This window comes from Centruroides sculpturatus, unplaced genomic scaffold, assembly GCF_000671375.1.
Source record: "Centruroides sculpturatus isolate CEXI.00-Female unplaced genomic scaffold, Cexi_2.0 scaffold344, whole genome shotgun sequence".
In the NCBI taxonomy this organism is placed as follows: Eukaryota; Metazoa; Arthropoda; class Arachnida; order Scorpiones; family Buthidae; genus Centruroides; species Centruroides sculpturatus.
Genome location: NW_019384558.1, coordinates 108246 through 129860, shown reverse-complemented (window position 1 = coordinate 129860; position 21615 = coordinate 108246). Strand labels below are relative to the sequence as shown.

General features: G+C 27.7%; 2 protein-coding genes across 3 annotated transcripts; one reads left to right on the top strand and one right to left on the bottom strand.

Moving 5' to 3' along the window:
- Positions 1–61: 61 nt before the first annotated feature.
- On the bottom strand, positions 62–19787 carry LOC111623916 (sushi, von Willebrand factor type A, EGF and pentraxin domain-containing protein 1-like). 2 transcript variants are annotated; one of them, XM_023366648.1, is made up of 11 exons: positions 19360–19773; positions 16914–17090; positions 10671–10877; positions 10416–10502; positions 10211–10339; positions 6344–6508; positions 3557–3742; positions 3286–3489; positions 1454–1519; positions 1127–1202; positions 62–1044 (listed from the first exon to the last, which is right to left on the bottom strand). In XM_023366648.1, the coding sequence occupies exons 1-11, from the start codon at positions 19418–19420 to the stop codon at positions 492–494; spliced, it is 1911 nt and encodes a 636-aa protein (XP_023222416.1). In that variant the 5' UTR covers positions 19421–19773; the 3' UTR covers positions 62–491. The 2 variants fall into 2 exon arrangements, 1 of the variants encoding a protein (XP_023222416.1); XR_002756495.1 differs by having other exon boundaries at positions 972–1044; positions 1127–1335; positions 19360–19787.
- Positions 19788–20840: 1053 nt separating this feature from the next.
- LOC111623911 (putative uncharacterized protein FLJ37770) lies at positions 20841–21194 on the top strand. The gene has a single exon (XM_023366642.1). It carries the CDS (start codon positions 20841–20843, stop codon positions 21192–21194), a length of 354 nt encoding a protein of 117 aa, XP_023222410.1.
- Positions 21195–21615: the final 421 nt, after the last annotated feature.

The window sequence follows — 21615 nt, the reverse complement described above, 5'->3', positions numbered from 1 at the left end:
GACCACCGTTCATACTAGACGGGTGCGGGCGTGCACGTGCAAATTAATCAACACGGGAAAATAAATCAGAAATTGCGATTTTATTGTTTCGAACCGAAGGCAAAACGTACAATTCCTGGCAGACTTGTTCGGTCTAGCACAAGCTTTCCGAAGTGATAATCAAAATAAGACAATTATGGAACATCTCAGTTTTGTACACGTTCCATTGAATGACATTAGAAATCTTTGGTTGAGTAAACAGATAACAAAAATATAGATTAAATTAATATTAAACTTTTTTACATTATAATAAAAATTCTTGCATGTAAATATATGTGTGTGTGTATATATATATATAAATTTATAAAATGATAAATATTTGTCACTATCAAAAGTATTATTAAAAAATTTTTCAATATGTATGTATATAATATCTGTACAAAAGATATTAGATGCTGGTGAGTATTTTAAGTAAAATGCCTAGTATACATAGTGTAAAACAAGTACAGAAACTAGTGCAGATCTACTTTGGTTGAGTAGAGAGTGTTCTCTTTCATAAATTCATTTCCTGCACTCGAATAGATGGCATTGTCCAACAGTATGGAAGACGAGTCCGGAGTCTGGACGTCCACTGAGTCTTCGGCTTCCTCTCCCTCTCTCGGTATGGGAGGCAGTTCGCGGAGTCGGAAGGAGGTGGTGCCTTCGGCACTCTCCAAAATTTCGGGGACCCGGGGAGTGTCCGAGTCAGCATTCCTCTTTTCTCTTGACTGGCGCTTCTGCGCAAAGTCCACCTTGGCATATATGTCGGAAACTGGAGACGTGACAGTCGGAGGGCAGACATTCCCAAATGTACTGCAGTGGCGTGGCCTCACCTCCTCGTATATGTCTTCTCTGGAAGGTTCTGGAAACCGTCCTGTCTCCTTTTCTGGAGGGCCATCCCCACAGTATATGTCTGAATAGAAGGGGTCTCTTTGGTAATAATTATCGTCTGCCTTGTAATTTTCCACGACAACTGGTAAGTTCGAAGTAGTTTTGGCAAACTGGCCCAAATGCAAAACACCTTTCCTGTATAAAATTGCACAAAAGAAAAGTCATAACTATATCATCATCACAAACCAAATTTTAGTAGTTTTTGATAGGTACGCACCTTCTCAATATATAAACTGTTATTAAGCAAAGAATGAGGAATACCACTACGACAACGATACCGATTACGAATCCCGCTGTAAACAAAAAATTCTCATTTAAAATAACCTTAATTAATCCTTACTGTGCCAATATCAGATTGCATTTTGGTCATAGCTAGTTTTAAGCAGAGGAAGTGTTGAAATTTTGTCCACAGACTGCATGCTGCTTCTAAAAATGAATTATACCTCACTCATTTTGAAAGTTTACTTTTATATCTAACCAGATTTGTATTTTCAATATAATTAATTAATAAAAATGTCTAATAGACAGACAGAAAAAAAAATACCTGATGATATTCCTTCGTTATCTTGGGTATTGGGGGTTTCATCTTTAGACTGTCTAGATTTAAGTCCTAATAAGAAATAATAATAAATATTAGTTTTTATGAAATTTAAAAATCATTATACATAAAGTCAAACAAAGTATGCATATTTATTAAATTTTAAATAATATATATGTACAGATTTTTTGGATCTATTGAAAAGAGAACTGTCATAGAGAAAACATATTATTTCACAAAAACCTCTTAGGATGTCTCTTTTTGTGAAATGATATGTTTTCTGGGAAGCAAATAGTTCTTGATATACAATTTCAATTATGGTCTTTTGATATTTCTAAAATGATGGTGTCAAAACGTATTATTGCTCTCAAGTTTGATATCAATGGAAGATGATGAGCAACTTAACAAATTATAAATTTTTATAATAATCCCTTCTGTAAGATAGACATTGTGTCCAACACCAAAAAATTTACGATATGGTTTTTTTTTATGCTACAGTCGTGCATTGGCAAGTATTGTATAAATTTGGAAATTTTTTCCAAAACTTCTCATGAACAGAAGTAGATAGAACCAAACAGTTTTTAGCATTACAATCTAATCTACTTCTGTTTACAAGAATTTTTGGAAAAGGATTTTCCTATAGAAAAAGCATTCGATTTTCAACACCATCTGTTGGAGATTGCATGCATAACCAAAGAGATTAACATTTTGCTTTGCATATTTGAAGATGTAAGTAAGGCTGATGCATATTGTATTTGATACAATATAATACATGAAAAGAATACAAGCCAGAGAAGCAGTTTGTCAACATAAGAGCCCGACATGGCAGTGATAGGATAGGGTTGACCTAACCATTTGCCATCTGCAAAAACATAAATGCATATAAAAACAAATCTATACAATATTCTATGTATGCAAGTAAGAGAATTAATGTTGCTCTTAAATTACAAAAGACAATTTCATCTAAACACTTGAATCTTGTTTTTACTATGCTTTGTTGGTTCAAAAAGTATTAAATTTAATGGGTCTAAATTGGTTGTTATATTTATCTGTTTCAACTTCTGGAGTGATTATTTTATATTATACAACAGAAAGTGCTTTGTTTTTAAAATTCACCCAAGTTTTTTTTATCATTATTGATTTTCGAAATTTATCATGTGCAAGATCAGATTTGATGACTATAAATATTCAGTGTAATATATCTTCATAATTTAATTTGGTTGATCAATTCCATCAGAAACACTGTTGTCAAGTTCTTTTCTTTATTGTATTATAATACAAGCATCAAATAATTAATAGATTTACAATCTATCGTAATTTGGAAATTAGGTGTGAGCAATGATGATGTCTTGTGTTGGATTTAATAATTAGAAATAAATTATTTGGTTAATTTAGGATGTCTGAAAGAAAAGAATGGAATTGAAGGATTTGTAAACCACTGGTAATGAATCTATTCCCATTTGACTCAAACTATGTCATGTGAATTGCCAGTTTCAGAAATGTATGGTTGCATAGTATTCTAAATTACTTAACGCTCGTTGCCATCAATAAAAAGTCTTGTTAAGAAAATACTTCTTCCAGAATATATGTGAGAGAAATATGTGACTTTACCCTTGCATAAAATGTTGATAGTCTTTTCAAATTTTGTACATCAAGTTTGTCTTACTTAAACCATACTTCTTATTTTATCCTTAAGATGTTAAGATTTTTTATGATCTTCTGCAGCTAATGTAAAGGAAATGATCAGAAAGAACAAGTTCTAGATAGGACAGCTTTAATTAATTATCATTGTATATGTTTGCTAATGCTATTGACAGATTTAAAAATTTTTACCATACCTATTAATCCTGATGATGTCTGTTGAGAACAAATTGCATTTTTTATTGACCACCGAGCAGTCTCTTGGCACCAAATATAAACAGATTTTCCAGTAGGCTTATAGCCTTTGTTGCACTGCAGTTCTGCAATGCTACCGGCAACAGTACCATTCTGGAGACGATAAGAACCTCCGTGAATGTTTGGAGGAGGTCCACAGTTGACCGCTGAAATATTTATTCATTTTTAAAGAAACCAATAAAAATTAGGGAACAAAAATGCAACAGTAATTACGTAGGCATATTGGATTAGCTTCCGTCCAAGTTCCATTCTGCAGACAATTTCTGGTGTCATTCCCAGATAGTTCATAACCATCATCACAACTATATGTTGCAACTGTACCAGGAATCAACTTTTTACCAATTTGTTTGAAGCGAACTTTTCCATTTTCAATTGGTTCTAATACATCACACACAATTTCTGAAATAAAATTGCATTCTATTAAAAATATTTGGAATATAGCATGTAAAAATGATTTTAAAAACTAGTGAAAAGATTATATTTTAATAATGAGAATTTCATGATTTATATTAAAACATTTATTTGTTACTTTTTTGCTGTAAAACTAAAATCTTAGACATAACAAAGATATGAGTAATTATTTTTTTTATCTCTAGATATGATTATATAGAATATTGCATTTTAAAAAAATTTGCAATGGAAACTATTTTCTTTTTTTTATCAAATAAACAATTTCTATTATATTATTAGCTATGTATCTATTAGCTTTAATGTTATTTTATAAATATCACTAGGCAAATTAATTAAAAAACATATCAATCAATATTTCATTTAAAAAATTGATGATTATGTGATTAATCAAGAAACAGTTCTATATTGTATTTTATGGAAAGATCTTTTTGCTATTAAATTTATGATTATGGGTTGAGAGTTCATATTTGTTGTAATTGCTGTTTTCAGTTTATCAAACAAATTTTGCTACAAATGTTTTGTACTTTAGATAATACATGACTATTGAATAAATTTATGGATTCAAATAACAAAATTTTGTTATGTTAGTTACAATTTAGCAAGTGTTTTAGATATTTTCCTTAATTTTCATATGTAAATAGTTGTGATTACAATCAAACTTAGTTTTATTATTTAGTCATGTTAATGCTGTGTTATGTTATACTTATTCAGTTTTACAGTCTCTGATGGGATCAATATTTCCTCTAAGCTGTGAGGTACAGTACATGCCACACGCATAGCTAACTCACTTTTTTATGATTACTGTTGAATGTACAAACTTGGTTTATATGTTTAACTCTTTTTTTTTAAATAATGTTACATAAAATCATCAAAAAAAAAATAACACTTAATTATCTGTTTGGATGAATTTGCATGTTGTTTTAACTTCTTAAATCAGTAATTTTCTGCTCAGAGCAATATTTGTTTCACACTGCTAGAGAGAAAAATGAGAAATCCCCTCTAATGTCATATATAGGTACTTTTATTTGAAATTGAGCCAAAACTATAAAATTCTGTATTTAGTTAAATCATTTATTTAAAAGTGCTTTAGATTTCTGCTTCAGTGGTATAATATTTCAATTAAAATACAGTTTACTGTCATAAATAACATAATGTAATTTAAGTACTCAAAGTGTTCTTTTCCCTTTTTGTAGTTTTTATCAACACACACAAAATGCCACATGGGACACAATAGTAATATGTACTGGTGCCAATGCGTTTCCAGATCAAAGTAAATACAAACAAAACTAGTATTGTTTATTATTTTTTATAGTTATAGCACAATAATTACCTCATCCATTCTCCACAGAAGCTTTACTAAAAACTCAGTGTGCATCCACAAAATAATTTTTTCACTATTTTGTATGTTGTGTGAGTATAGCTATGTGATTTAGTTTTTTTGTCAATGAATAATAATGTCTAGTCTGTTGCTGTATTGTTTTGTCTATGATTAAAGCTTGGTCATAGTACATTTTGTATGTTGTTTTCTATGACCATCTGTGTTTGTATTATGGTTCCTGTGTGTAGTAGTTTGTGAGCATGCACGTTTATGATGTGTTATGTTTACTCACGTTAACATAACCAAATTGCAAGCTTTTAATGCAAACTGACTGCTATCAATGTGATACAGTCAACCCCCTATAACACTGTTGATAATCCCATTTTTTAAGATCCCAACATTAATTTTGTATTCTTTTAGCTGAAGATGACCTAAATTAAGGTCAAAAACATTGTTTAATTAAATGCTTTTGGTAACAACAACAAAACAAACTGCTAAAGTTATTATTATTATACTGCCAAATTTCATGGATTTTCATGATAATTATGCCTTAATACTGAGTAAATGTCAAAGGAAGATGGCTTGTTTTCTACTCAAGAGCAGGAAGCAATTTTTCCTAAACCAATCAAATAAATATCAGTATCGTACTCAATTGAAAATGATATTACAGGAAATCTTTGTTATTTTAAAATTCAAGGGATGAAATAATCGTGACTTCAAGTTTCGAATTATCTGAGATTTACATATCTCTGTACAATATACCAAATGCCATGTAACTAATGTATACAGAAGGTTATTTTCATTAATTAATTAATTTAATAATAATAATATAAATAACACGTATCCAGTGAGAACCTCACAGGTTTTATAAAAAGTAAAGCAGAATTCCTCTAAATGTAGCCCAGATTATTTTTAAAGTGGCTCAAAAAGTAGCAAGTTAACCTAGAGCCTACAAATACCTCAATCTGTTACTTGTAGCCCAATCTTGCAATACTAAAAACCAGCCATATTTTATGCTGGCTTTTAGCATAGAGGCATTTTGATCTAAATAAACGAGTTAACATACACAAATCACAGTTCGGACAGAATTTTCACTTTGAATTTCAAAGTAGCCATATTTCAAACTAACCAAATTCCTTAACATGTAAATCCCTATATCTTCAGCTGGGTCAAAAGTACAGTTACAAACTAATGGGATTGAATTATCCAAGTTTGAACTAACGAGGAACCTGTATTACTTTTTATTGAAACCTAAATGAAGTAATACAAACCTTCACATATAGGTTGAATATCTGACCATTGCCCACTCAAACACTGTCGTCTTTTGGGACCTCTGAGGCTATAACCAAAGGTGCACTGATATTCAACAGTATTTTTATCTACTTCCACAATATAAGACTGATATGGTCTTTCAGGAGCTCCACATTGTACTTGGCCTAAAACAAATATTGTAAGTTCACATTTATCTGATTGATTAAACACCAATTATGCTAATACTAAGAAAGATTTAATATTTTAAAAAACAAAACATTGATTTAAAATAATTTAAGGCAAACAAAATTTATTAATACTAATTAGAATCATTAGATAATCTTGTTCAATATCTGAAATATATTAAATATGAATTTTGTGAATAATAGGAAAACAGTAGGCTACAAGTAAGTTGCTTTACTTATCAGACAATATAATTTTTAACCTAGTGCTACTGTATAGTAAGAAATAAGGACCAAGGCTGAATAATACAAATCAGCAAGTGAAAAATTCATCACCTTTCACTTAATCTTGTTGTTGATGTTAAAAATTAAAATCAATGATTTTTTTTTCTCACCTAACCCTCTCATCTTCAACATTAAAATCGTCCATGTTAGTTCAGTTAATTAAACATAATTTCTAGCAGGTTATTTCAGCAAAACAAACAATATTTATAATTAAATATTCATTATTTTTTTAATATTTAAACTTTTTTGTTCAGTTTCCACTAAATTCTGAAATTCCACAACAGATAAATAATATTTCAAAGTTGTACTAAATAAGAACATAATTTTTATTCATTTTTTTCAGTTTTAAAGTAAATATAACAGTGTAAAGTAAATTAACAGTAGAATATACATTTTATTATTAGTTTTTTAAAAATGAACATGAAGGTTCTCAATGCAACTTCTTATAATTTGTCAATGTTTAGTAATATGGGTTTTTTCTTTCTGATAAAAGATTGAGATAAATGTAATAATGAAATATACTAATAATCCAAGTAATATAACAAAAACATCAGTCAACACTATCTACATTTCTTTTTGTATGAAAAGACTTATATTGAAAATTCACTTTCTTCTAAAAAGATTTTTCAGAAGAAAGCAAAACAAAGTCTATATTATATATAAATCAAATTTCCAATTTATCAATGATGATTAATTACATAGATTTTGCTGTAAATAAAGTCATAGAAAATTATAAGCTACCATTAATAAATTAAATTGTATGATGATATATTCCCAATTAAATACTTAATATACATGATTCCATTTCAAAAGCATATATCATACAATAAATAACTGAAGAAATCAATCATACTGAATATTCTGTTACTATGTATTTAAGATATGGTTAAACTCTAGCAAATTATACTGCCATGTTGATATATTGATAGTATTAATACTATATTAATGTTTTTAATGAATTCTTAAAATTATATTTGTTTAATATAATGTTGCATGCTCTTATTGTTACAAACTAAATAATGAATAGATTTATTATTAATAGTAATAATTTTGTAAATAAAAAAAACATTGTATTATTTACAAATTTAAACATATTATGTATTTTATATTAAATAAACTACAAATTCCTTTAGGAATTAAAAAACTGAAATAAAAATATTAAATATATATTCAGGTATATTTAAAGTAAATTTTTATACATGACAAATTTTTCAAAACTTGCTGTTTTATATATATTTTTTCTGTTTAAAAACATGCACACAGATTTTTTTATTATTAAAGTCACATCAACCCTAAAGTTTCCATCATCATTAAAATAATTTTCCTTGTTTCATTAGTAACCATACTTATTGAAAACAGAATTCAGGTTTTTTTTTGTAATCTGTTAACTGTTTTTACAGTTTTGTTAATATAAAATCATGTTAATAATGATAACAATTTTACTTGATACATAAAACTTTTGCTTAATTTTTTAGTGGTAATGATTTAAAAAAATTATTTTATATATTAAAACAAAGTTACCTTTCACAGAAAAGGTTTATTCTGTGAAAGGTAAATCAAGCATGTGTAAGGCAAAAATATAAAATGAATGTTATATACACGGTGTATGTTAAAACTCAAATTTGTTATGATGATGATGATGGTTTAACTACCAGTCTCTTAAATTTTGTCAATTAATTATTTAAAAGAGAAAATTAAGACTCCAAGGTATTTGAGGTTTATTTGTAATATTTCATGACTATCTAAAATTAAAGGATTAAAAAAAAAAAAACTTTTATACTTTAATTGAAACTGAACTTTATTATGAATCTCATTTAATCATTATATAATTCAATTTTCATTTTAAACATCAAGAGAGTTTTAGCATAAACTATTATAAAACTTAATCAAAGAAACTGTTGCATTTTTAACTAAATTAAATTAAAATTTAGATATTATTCATGTCACTGGCTTTTCTTTTATAAAATCTTTTGTCCTAAGGGCACTAAGGAGAACCTTTTTTATGGCCTTCATGAGTTCAGTCAAGCCAAAAGTGGAATAGCTGGAGGAAAAAGACTGACACACATCAATGTTTGATCTAGACATGCCAAAAAATATTAACTGTTTAATATGAAGTTTCAAATGATTTTTTGTTGTGTTGTTGAATGAATGACACATTAAGACAATATGATATGAATAAGACAAAGATATTAAGACAAATGATTCCAAACAAATTTTCACTTAAAAAAGTTTAATAATTTAATAAAATATTTATTGAATGATCCAATACTAAACAGTTACTGTAGAAATAATACTGATGAGAACAAATATTTGTATAATTATAGTTCAAGGATATTTATCTCTTTTTGTGTTGAAGGTTTCAGTTCTTAAATAATCAGTTGCTATAACAATCAGTTTTATAAATTCAACTATATATTCTCAGTATGCAGAGAATTGTTTTAAATCAGTGTTTCCCAAAGTGGGGCCCACGCCCCACAAGGGGGCAATTCGATTGTTAAGGGGGGCAATTTGAAAATGAGTTGTTGACCCCCTTTTTTTTTAGGCATCAGAATTTTTCATCGAGCTATTTGGACTTGATTAGCTAATATTGGAAGATTAATCGCGGGCCACATAAATTCATTAGACAGGCCATATGTTGGCCATGCCTGGTATAGCCACTGTATATGTTGGGGGGCATGAGAATTTTAGAAAGACTTAGGTGGGGCATAGCACAAAAAAGGTTGGGAAACACTGTTTTAAATAGAAGGATTAATTATTATATTAATATTATAAAGCTTATGATTACCAAACCAATACAATATATAGCATAACATCATGGAAATGATTTGATATCTAATCACAAGGTTTAAGCCGTAATTAAAAATAACAATAATAATAGATCTCATTTTGATCATTATTAGAAATGTAATAAATATATATTCCATTTCTCTATTTATAATACAATTTTTTTATATTCTTCTCATCCCATCATCATGACATTTATGTAGCTACATTAAAAATGCAAAAATATCATCCAGTAACTAATGTATTGATAAATAAAAGAGAAAAATTAACACACCTATTTAGTATATGAATAACAAACTACAAACATCTGGTCAAGATTGACTTTGACATTTCTTTTTAAAAGGAGGAAGAAAATGCAATATATATATAAATAATAATTATGTGTAGATATATTGTTTTAAATTATCTGTTTATAAATTATTCTGTTAATCGATTGATTATTCTCTAAAGCTTTTATTTGGATAAGAAATTGCTAACTTCAAATAAAATTTATTTGGTAATTTCAAGTTAGCTGTTTCTTATTTTATGACAAAGATATTATTAACTTTCATTCTGCTAAGTAGAATAAGTAACTTAATATCAATTCTTAGCATATCTATTATTTCTAATATTTTCTCAATATACAATTATACTTACTCCTTGTTACAAATATTTCTACTTCACACAGACCAAAATATTCAGGAACTTGTCTTCTGTCTTCAATATGGATATATTGACCAGCAATTCCATTATTTTGACTACAAGATAACTTTAAGGTTTGAGTTGCTGTATTAAATAAATTATTGTAAGTTAAAAGAATCCCATTCAACATTAATTTCCAATTAAGATATGGGTATGTTACCTAGAGTGCCACGAAAAGGGGAACAAGGATGAAATGTAGCTGCTCCATTATCAACACTTACTACATATATAGTAAAAAGATGTTGATCTAAAAAAATAATAGTTTCATATAAATTATATAAAGGGTAGACTTCCAACTTAAATAAATCTTACAAATCTAATATCATTCATATTTATATACTGATATAATTAAACTAATTTATATCAGCAATTAATCTAAATAATCATAATTTATGTAAAAATCATAAATAATTACTTGGTTTATCATTCCAAATTTGAGGAATAGTTACTGCAACAGAATTTATCTGGTAAGTATCACCTAAGTCAAGCCGCCACCATCTGGGACGTTTTGGACTAACATAAGTACATGTTCCTTTGTGCTTATCAATAGCAAAACTTGGTGGATAATTAATCATTGGAGATGATGCTGTGGCCACAGCATTGAGCAAAGATAATGAACTATCTATATGAGAAACAAATTTGTAGATTAATTACAAAATTATTTTATAATTGAAACTTACCACAAAATTTAATTGAGAAACAAATATCTGAATAATATTTGAGTTCTTTGTATGAACAACTTAAAAATCTAATAATAAAAAGTATGTTCACAGATTTATTATTTTTTGTATATGAGTAGCATCTTTATGTTGCTCTATCCAATTAGGTATTTGAAGGAAAAAAAACTATTTCCACTTCAGATGTTTCTATTACCTTCAAGAAGATTTTCAGTTAATACTGAGTGTCAATTTAAATCATAAATCCAAGAGTTTTGAATGATTTTAAGCAAATTTGAGATATAATTATTTCAATATGGTTTTGTATCACACAGTGTAAATTATTACATGATAAAACTAAAACAGCTTGCTTTGTGACATCTTATATGTGCCTGAATAGTGAATAAATATAAATTTCAAAATAATGAAGCAATAATAATGATTGATATGTAAATTTATAAACTCATGTTTTATGTATCTTATTTTCTTTCATTAATCTGTTCATGAATGAAAATAAAATTCAATTTTTAGATGTTACTATTAATAAATAACTAATCAAGAATTTGTTATAAGATAATTTATGTTATGATAATATATTAAGTGAATAATGTATTATTATTATTATTGTTTAAAGTATTAAAACTTTAATTTTTCAAAATTATTTTTATTTCTACAAATAACCAAGCTAGATAAACAAGTTTATTTGTTAAAATTTATATTTCAGGTTATTTATTTATTTATTAAAAATTCAGACATTCTTTTATTTGTAAAGGATTTGAACAAAATTTCCATTTTTTGAATTTATGGATATCATTAGTTATATTAAGTACAGTTGAATCTTGAAATAGCACTCACTAAATTGTGCCAATGAATATTTATGAATGAAATTTCTGCATAAATATTAATCAGAGAATCTTACATTTAGTAATTTACAGATACTGAAAGATTTTGCTTTCTAAACAACATTGAAAGTTGGTGATAAACTCTCAAAGTGTGTATATTGTTTGAAGTACAGTACTTCAGTTTTGCATCATATTCCTTTAGTACCACTTTCAGAGACAAATTGTTGAAATAAATTGAGGTTTGACTGTACTTGTTATTTTATTTTGCTATAATAAAGTTTTCTCATTTCTTCAAAATAAATTTACAAAGAACCTGACTTTTATTTACATTGTATCTATTATTATGAATTTTGACAAAGAAAGTTGATTGAAATATTTTTGTAAAAAATGTTTATAACAATCATAATTTATAATATATTATTTTTTATTTTGTTTTTATTTTAACATTTTGGGGTTTGATAGAATTTGATTACCACCACCTATAACAAAACAATACCTATAGTAATTGCATAAAATAAACCAGAAAATTTTTATTTATTTAATTTATGAGAAAAAAAATATAATATATTTTTTAAAGAAGAGAGAAAACCCCATACCTACTTACAATTTATTCAGTTTAATTTTTTTTATAAAGAAATATAAAATACATTTTATAATACAACTATATCAATATATTTTTAAAAGATCCTGTTTTTTAATTTTGTTCTGTCATATATTTTGGTTTAATAGAAAAAATTTGACTTATTAATTGTTAATTATTTTGTACATATAAAACTATAGATTTGTGTGTAGTAAGTTGTAGTTATATTTTCTGTAATGACATTGATCTAAAATAGCTGATTCATTATTAATGAACCTAATACTGTATTAACTTTCAAAATTATATTGTATTTTCTTTAGCTATCATTTAATAAATACAGTTGTTAAATTGTTTAAAATAAATAATACAATATAAATGCATTAACCAGAATTTAATCATATGAACAATACAAACAAGGTATGTCATTTTTTTTGTTCACAACAATTTTCTGGCATTAACCCTAACATATAAGAATATACAATAAATCCCTATTATAACTAATATTAATAACTTCCTCAAAATAGTGATGAAATGAACTAAACTTCCTCCAAAAGCTTCCTTCAAAGTCTTATTTTTGTCTAGACTAAGTTTTATTGTTTTTCCTTGGATAATTTCAGATTGAAAAGGGGTTATCAATAATTTAAAAAAAATAAAATGAAGAACAGTAATTGAAATTTTATTATTTCTTAATAATAAAATTTCAATTAATTAAATTTCAATTTCAATGATAAAATCCTTTCTCTAATAATTAAGGTGCAGCACCTTTCTAAAAATTTAGCTGTTTTCATACAGATAGTTCAAGATATATATATATTTTTTGGGGCATGAAATGAAGCTAAATTAATACACTATGTTGCACCTTTTTGTACCTTTACATGAGATTAGCACATTTCTCCCCCTTTTCCCTCCTCTTTGATGCTTCAGTACCTTTTTCCTCACTTTTCTTTGTATTTTAAAAGATTGGGCAGAAAAATAAATAAAAAAATATTCTCACTCTTCTTGATCAGTTACATAAAATCCCATGCCCTTATTTTGTAGAGCAGATAGAGAGCTACAAAATGATATATTTACCATCATTGTAGCCCCAATAGTTCTCAAGATAACGTAGCAAAATCCTGTAAGAGAAAACACAAACATCGAACAAAACAGTAGCACACTATTATTTGTCAGTTCTCTATAAGGTCCACACCCAGCATATAAAGAAGGGTCAGAAAAAGAGCATTTCATTCTGGCCTTAGACTTTGTGATGGATAGTTGCTCTATACTGGTTGCTATGTTCAAACCAGAACCCATTGTTCACAATAAAAACATGCCAAAGGTTAAGATGGGAAAGTTGTATGCACTTTCAGAAGAAATCAAGATGCAATTAAAATTAAAACTAATGGTCTCATTCTTTGATGTGCCATCTGCAATGTAAATATTGCAATTGATGAGAAGCATCAAAGAGACAGAATAAACAAGCACATCCAGTTCAGCAAGCATACAAAGAACAGAACTTCACAAGTCAAAATCTAAGCAAACTACCTTGATACATGCCTCCACTTTAGGATCCGAAAAGCAGTGGTCATCAAGTGAGTTCAGTTCAGATCTTACTCTGGCATTAATCCAATCAGGAATTCCAGTCCACAAAGCAAACAATGTTGCATTCAAATCATTCCTCAAAAAGTACATGCAAAGGCCAGTACTAGATGAGAGCACCCTTAGAAAAAATTACATAAAGCCAATTTATGAGAATTTATTCAAGAAAATAATAGTAGTAGTTGATAAGCATGAAGTGAGATTGGATTCATATTAGATGAAACTATCGAAGAGCTACAAAGATATAAATTGAATGTGCTGAGGTTTCCATTATCCAGTGAATGGGTGAAACCCATACTTTTTAAGATATACCAACTTAAGAAGATAAATATCTGCACAGTAATACAGTCATTCAATGATTCATGTATGAAGTTGTGGTCAGGGAACATACAATTCAAAAAAGTCAGGCTTGTGGTGAGCGATCAAGCATACTACATACTTTCGACTTTCCAACGACAGCCACAACCAAGTGCATTGTATTGCATATGGACTACACTGTGTTTGTGAAGATATCAGGGAGGAGGTAGGGTAAATGACTTCATTGCTGCTCTGAAGAAGATTCTTGTGAAAGTCTCCAGTCATCAAGTTTTATACAGAGAAGTCACTGGGTTCCACGTACAGTTCCCTGTCATAATCAGCTAGTACTTGGATAAGATGCACAATTTTCTTGTGAGAAAACTTTGACAAAATCAACTGCTTCATATGTGCTCTATATTCAACGGACACAGCAGCCATTAAGCAGGCTCAACAATTACTTGATGACAAAACCTACAGTTGAACTTTTCACAGTACTTGGCTACAAGTATTTGCCTGATGTGATTCAGTTTGGAAGAAGAAAGTATGGAGAAGGAGGAACAGTGGAAGAAGTTGATGTCTGTGAGGAATAACCTTGACAGATTAGCCAAAGTCAAATTTGAATTAAATTTGAGGAACAATCCAGATATGGAAACCTTTGTAACTTTGACTAAACTCCCTTTCCAAGTGCTTATAATGGGTGGGCAAGCAAGAGTTCAGTAGGAGCCAAAATGTAGGTTTTGAAATTCATGGGAGCTGCAGTTCTGTACTTTTTTATTCTGTACTGCTGTTCTGTACCGTGATTTTATTATATAATATAAAACAAATATTTAATTTTTTAATAAACATATTTTCACAAAATTGTGGAAATAAAATTGTAAAAATAATAATAAAAAGCAGAAATTAACACTTTCAGCAAGAGCCGCATTTGCCCATGTCTGGCTTATAAGATATGCTCCATTGGTTTCAGTTGATGTTGAGCAGTTTCTCCTCATACAAGAATCTCCTGAGCTCAAAGTGCCAGTGACTTCCTTTAAAAACAGAAATGTTGTGTGCAATCCAGTAAATGTCATGTTTACCTCCTAAATATGTTTAATTTATAATAATTACTATAATGTTGAATAAAGAATGTTTATGTAACTGGTTTAAACCTGAATAAATGCATTTCATCAACACCTTTTTCTGTACCTTTTCCCTCTTTTCTGACCATAATTTTGTATCTTAAAATCAGTTCTTTAATAATTACTATGATTTTTCTTTAGATTGTTTGTTAATATAATTTAAAAACAATAAATTAGTCAATTACAAAAAAAAATCATATATGGTTAATTATCTTACTTAAGTTAATTGCACACACTCTTCTCTCTCTATACATTCCATTTCAGATCACTGATCTGCAAAGTTGCTTTTGAAATGTGTTGAATAATGGATTCCGGAATTTAAAAAATTATTGAAAAAATTATGTACATTTAACATTTTAACAAAATAATTATTTTCATTCATTAAGAGAAAGTATGATCATAAAATAAAAATAATATTTTTTTTAAGTAAATCAACATCTATTTTGCTTATTCTTAAGTAATATTTGAAAATAAAGTTATTTGAATTTTTACAACTTCCTGTTTTTCATATGACCTCTTTTATCAACTGACATCAATTCATAACTTTATTTCATGGTCTACTTCTTGTATAATGGACCATTTCTAGTAATGTCCTGATAATGGATTTCTCTAAATGTCAATATTTAAATAATTTCTCATTAAACATTTCTACAGTTTGTACTAAAAATTTAGAGAGTTTTAAGAATAGAATAATATAAAAATTAGATGATGCTTTCATTATTATTTAAAGATTTATCTAAGAATTATAGATTAATCATAAATTGTAAAAAACAAAAATGGATGGATGATTCTTTTATTTGCTGTTCAAGCAACTCTGACTTTACATGCCTGAGTTATCACCAGTTTTATGTCTTCAACCATACGGAATTGAGTTTTTAGCATTCAATATCAAGTGCATGATTGATTCAAAAATATTTCTCACTATTCACTGCTATTTGCTAAAATCACCATTTAAATCTTTTCCAAAACAAATTTTATGATAAACTGGAGTATATTTTAACCTACCTAATTTTAAAATTAAATTATTAAGAGAAGTTTAATCATGTATTAATAATTTATGTTAATATTAAATAAAATTAATTTAAATTTAAACTTTAATTTCCAAGCCAGTGAATCAGATCATAAGCTTCTTGTGATACTTTAAGGTTGAAAGAATGTGGTGAGAGATTAGAGACAAATTTTTCTTCTTTAAATGCCATAAAATTAAGCAGAAACAAATAAATTATACTCTTAATAATTAAATTCTATAATTAAATCATCATTTAATTAATTGGAAAACAGAAAATTTTGTCATTCAATGGAGCATTGTTAAAAATGCTTAATAAAAAAAAATTATTTAAACAGATTTAAAAGTTATTTAATAATTGTATAACTTTTTGCTTATATTTAATAAATCGTATGGCATGTTTTAAAGCTAAAATCTAATATACTGAAAAAATATAAAAAGAATTCTACTCCTTGAACAAAACTAAATATTCAGCACTTGAGAGTAAAGTGTTACATCCTTTCCATAATTGTTGTTTACAATAAAGACACAAAGTATACAGCTAAAAATTCATGAATGCGTTATTTTATAATTTAACTTACCACAGACAGGCACAACTCCTGACCAAGTTCCATTTTCTTGGCATTTACGTGTGGAATAACCGATTAAGTAGTAGTTATCATCACAGAAATAAGTAACTTTTTGACCCACATCATACGAATCTTTCTGTTGTCTAATGTTACCATGAAATGGTACTCCCGGATAACCGCATTTATGACCTGAAACAATCATATTTAGAATCTACAATTTCAAAATACTGTAATAAGCATCGATATAAAATCGTAAAATAATTTTTTTATTTAAATACATATTTAATTCGAAATCTTTTAAGTTATTTAAAATCGACATTTGTGGACAATTTGCAAAATTTTAAAAGTTTCAGTAAATCTCTATTCCTTCCTGGGAAGAGAAAAAAAAAGTTATACAAATATGTAGGAAAAAAATCCCAAATAGGTCACAGATCAGCGATAGGGTAAAAATCGTTACTGCCATCACATAAAATATATATTTACCACTCCTTTTAATTAGTCATAACATTTCACTCTAAAATCTATAACTAACGTTATATCGAATCAACAATCAACACATTACGTCAGCAAACAGAAAAACTCCTATCCAAAATCTTTATTAATACATTCTTTTTTGAATCGATATTTTGTGTAGAATTTACAATGATAGATAATTTTTAACGCAAACAAACTTAAAATTTTCAAAATTGATTTAAAACAACAAAAAAAAAAACTTTTCATCGCCATCTGTTGACACCCTAATGTGACACGCCCAATTCGTAGAGAAGTTTCGTAGCATATATCGCGATTGCGAAAGGATTTAATTGTTTTTTTTTATTAAAAAACTGCAGAAGTAAGCGCAAACGAAAAGCACTGGCAGAAAAAAAAAATAAAGCAAAAACAAAAAATCCCTATCAAATAAACTAGCAATCTCAAAATCAACCACCGAAACTCAATCGGATTCGTAACAAGCGACGATTAGAAGTTAATGTTTTCTACCCGTGCATACGCACATCTTAAAAAATTTCATTCAGTGTATAACATTTTTTTTTTCACTTTAAGAATGAATAACATTTCCACGAATTCAAGTACGCGTCACTATCAGATTACTAATCTGAAGGGCTATATTTCTGGATTTTTAATAATAAAAAAGTTTGGACAGCTGCCAAGAGTACATTTTTCTTTTCGGACAAAAACAAATGAGGTAACAGGCGTTAACAGAATTCAACAAGAGTTTGGTTTCATTTTTGAGTCATCCATCTTTTTTTTTTATATAAAACCATGCAACCATATTTGGCCTAAAACACTATTAATTTAAACATCAATATTTAACATCAATTTAGAAGCTCCAATGTAAACATTTCCAGTCAAATTAAGTATCTCTGAAGGTTTCTATGATATGAATTAAGAAATAAGAATGCCTTTTTTTCTCTTCCTCTATAATTTGATTAAATATTTCTAATATAACTTGATACAAATTTTGTTTGTAGAGCATGTAATAAAATATGACAATTTTTTAGGCATTCGGTGAATTTGGCGATATCGTTTCTACCGATTATCGCTGTAGCAGTAGGAGTAATAGTCGTAGCGACCAATAATAAAAATTCTACACAAATATATCCCGCAGTATCTGCCAACGCTTTCTACTACTCATTTTTGGGAATTTTTAATATGAACTAAACCTGCTTTTCCTGATCACATTCCACATTCATAACAACAGTACAAATCCAAGTACTAAAATACCATATGAAAAATTACTCAGTATGTGTTAAAAATTCCGATTACGCAAACAATTAAAAAGTATTTAAGTATTCATACATTTCTAAATGTATGAATACTTAAAAACTCATTAAGAATCATTGATTAATTTAATTATAAGTATATAAAAAATCGTTGTTAATGTATAACTTCGCATAAATTAAAACGATTTTTAGTAACGATAACCATTTAACGTAAAAATTTGAATTTTGCGGATAATAAAGCTTTAAAAATCAATAATATTTTGATCTTTTACGTAAAATTGCAAAAAATTATGTATTTTTCATTCAATGTTTTTTTTGTATATATTTTATGTACTTTCAATGTGTAATTATTATAGGAAAAATATATGGAACTTGGCAGTTATTTTTGTGTATTTATGTAACGATTCGATATGTCAAAATACAATCTTTCTTTATTTTCAAAAGTTAAACTAATTGCTATTTAACTTTTGAAACTGTTTAGCTTAAGGAAACTTTAAAAATGAATATGAAATGTTTATAAAAAAAGTTTGAAAAATCGTTTATAAAACTTTTCATATTTTTACATATGTTATTAAGCGCAACAGACTTTAAAAAATATATAAAATATACGGTACGTTACACTTATTTAATATATAAATCACCATCACCTGTCACATGATTATAAACTCTAATCATTAAATATTATAACTGAATTAACAGTTTAAAATAGTTAAAAGTAAGAAAAAAGTTCGACGTACTTTGACTGAAGCCAAGTAGAACAAGGATGATGTTAACCAAACAAATGATAGACAGATCCATCAACCATTTTACATCCAGAATAAATCGGATTTTATGAATTTATAACAAAAACATCTTTTTAACATACATTACAATGATAATGCATTATCTTCCGAGCTTCGTTTTTAACTGTATCCTTCTCTTATTAAGTAAAAACGGGTAGCAGTTAGTGACATGGATGAAGTACGGGTGGCAGCCGATCTTTTCAACCTCGCCGTGACGTCACCAGTAACGATGCTGGCGCCATCATTAATGTTTATCGTCTGTCATTATCGTCTCCGGTTTTAATAGTTTTGCGGTTTATAAAAATATTGTTTCGTCATAAAAATGGCTATTAATAAGATAAGTTTATCGGATCATTTCGTATTTCTTGGAAAAAAACGTATTTTTTTTTGTGTAACTGTGGCAAACGATCTTTTCAACTTTGATGACGTCATTAATCTTTTGACAGTTATCGTTTGGCGATAACTTTTAATTAATAAAAACAAATACTTCTTTAAGAAATAATTTTTGTTTTGTTTAACAACTAAATATAAATAAATGCTATAATTATTTAACACACGCGAAGAATTTTTAATGGTCTGAAATTTATATCCCGATAACTTTAATAAAAGTGAAAAATTGATTATTAATTATTGAATTTTCTACAGATTTATTGTATTAACAATTTTACATTACATGTTAAAGATTGTTATTTAAAACACATTTGTTAATTCAATATATGAAAGCAAAGTATCTTTTTTTAAATAAACATGCTATCTATTATCACCAAAGAAATTGATGATAATTGGTACCATATTTATTTGGAAAAAAATAATATATACTACTTAAAAAAATCAAATTTTTAATGAAAAACTTTAAAAATATATCCCTGAAGTGATGTCCCAAAAGTTAAATATAAAGAAAAATTTAATAAATAAAGACATAGTTTGATACATTAGAAAAATATTTCCACATATTGGCCATATCTTTATAGACATATTCATATGTCTTTCTCATTCAAGCTGAAATGTACACTACATACATGCATTTATACACCTATGTATATATCATAGTTATACACCTATGATAATTAAACTTCAAATACAATCTTTTAGGTGATCCATAATGTGAATCTTTTCCTAGTACACCACAGCCTTCAAATGCTCCCATAAGTAAAAATTAAGAGTTAAGGTCTGGAGAGCCAAAGCCATTCCACAGGAACACAATGACCAATCTATGAACCCCAGAAACTGATGATCTAATTTTCCTATGTATGACGACTTTTGCAACATCCTGTATATTGTAGAGTTATATTTTGTAAATGAAGAACAATTACAAATTTTCATTATTACTATTAAATAACGAATATATAGTGTATAATATAAAAAATGTGGATTTAAACTGTTTTTAAATAAAATTAATAAATAAATGCTTGTTTTGTGCCTGCATTTTTTTTAAAATGTCTAATGTAATCAAGCAAAGAATGTGCATTAAATTTTGTTTTTGTGATGGAATTACTGCTACAAAAGCATTGAAAATGTTAAAATGTTGCAAAAAGCATTTGGTGACAATAGTCTATCAAAAACAAGAGTTTGAATGGTACAAGATGTTCAAGGAAGCCAGAGAATGCTTTGAAGATGAACCAAACTCTGGTAGACCATCAACTGATGAACACATTGCTCCAATCATAGATTTGGTGCTAAATGATTGCCATTTAACAATTAGGGACATTATTGAACATGTTCTGATATCATTTGGATCTTGCCAAGCAATTTTAAAAGATAATTTGGGTTTGCAATATATTGTTTCTTGAGTCATTCCTAAAACATTGAATTTTTCCAAAAACAACAGCATGTTCAAGTGGCCAAGGCTTTCTTCAGTCAAATTGTTCTTAAAATGCATCATTTCACGTGCCATCAACAGGTTTCACAAAAATAACTTTAAAGCATGTTTCAAGGATTGGAAAAAATGTTAGCATAAGTCCATTGCAGTGGGCAGGGATTACTTTGATGGGGATGAAATAAATTTTGATGAATACATTCAAATCTCGCTTTTTTTTTGAACTATTCCTGTACTTTTTGATCATAGGATAGTAGTAGTTTTTATATGAAAAACAATAATTTCAGAAAATCAGAACATAATAAAGTGTATATGCTATTACATTAGAAAAACAAAAACTAATATATATATATATATATAGTTTTATCATGTTCTGGTAGATAATACAATATTTT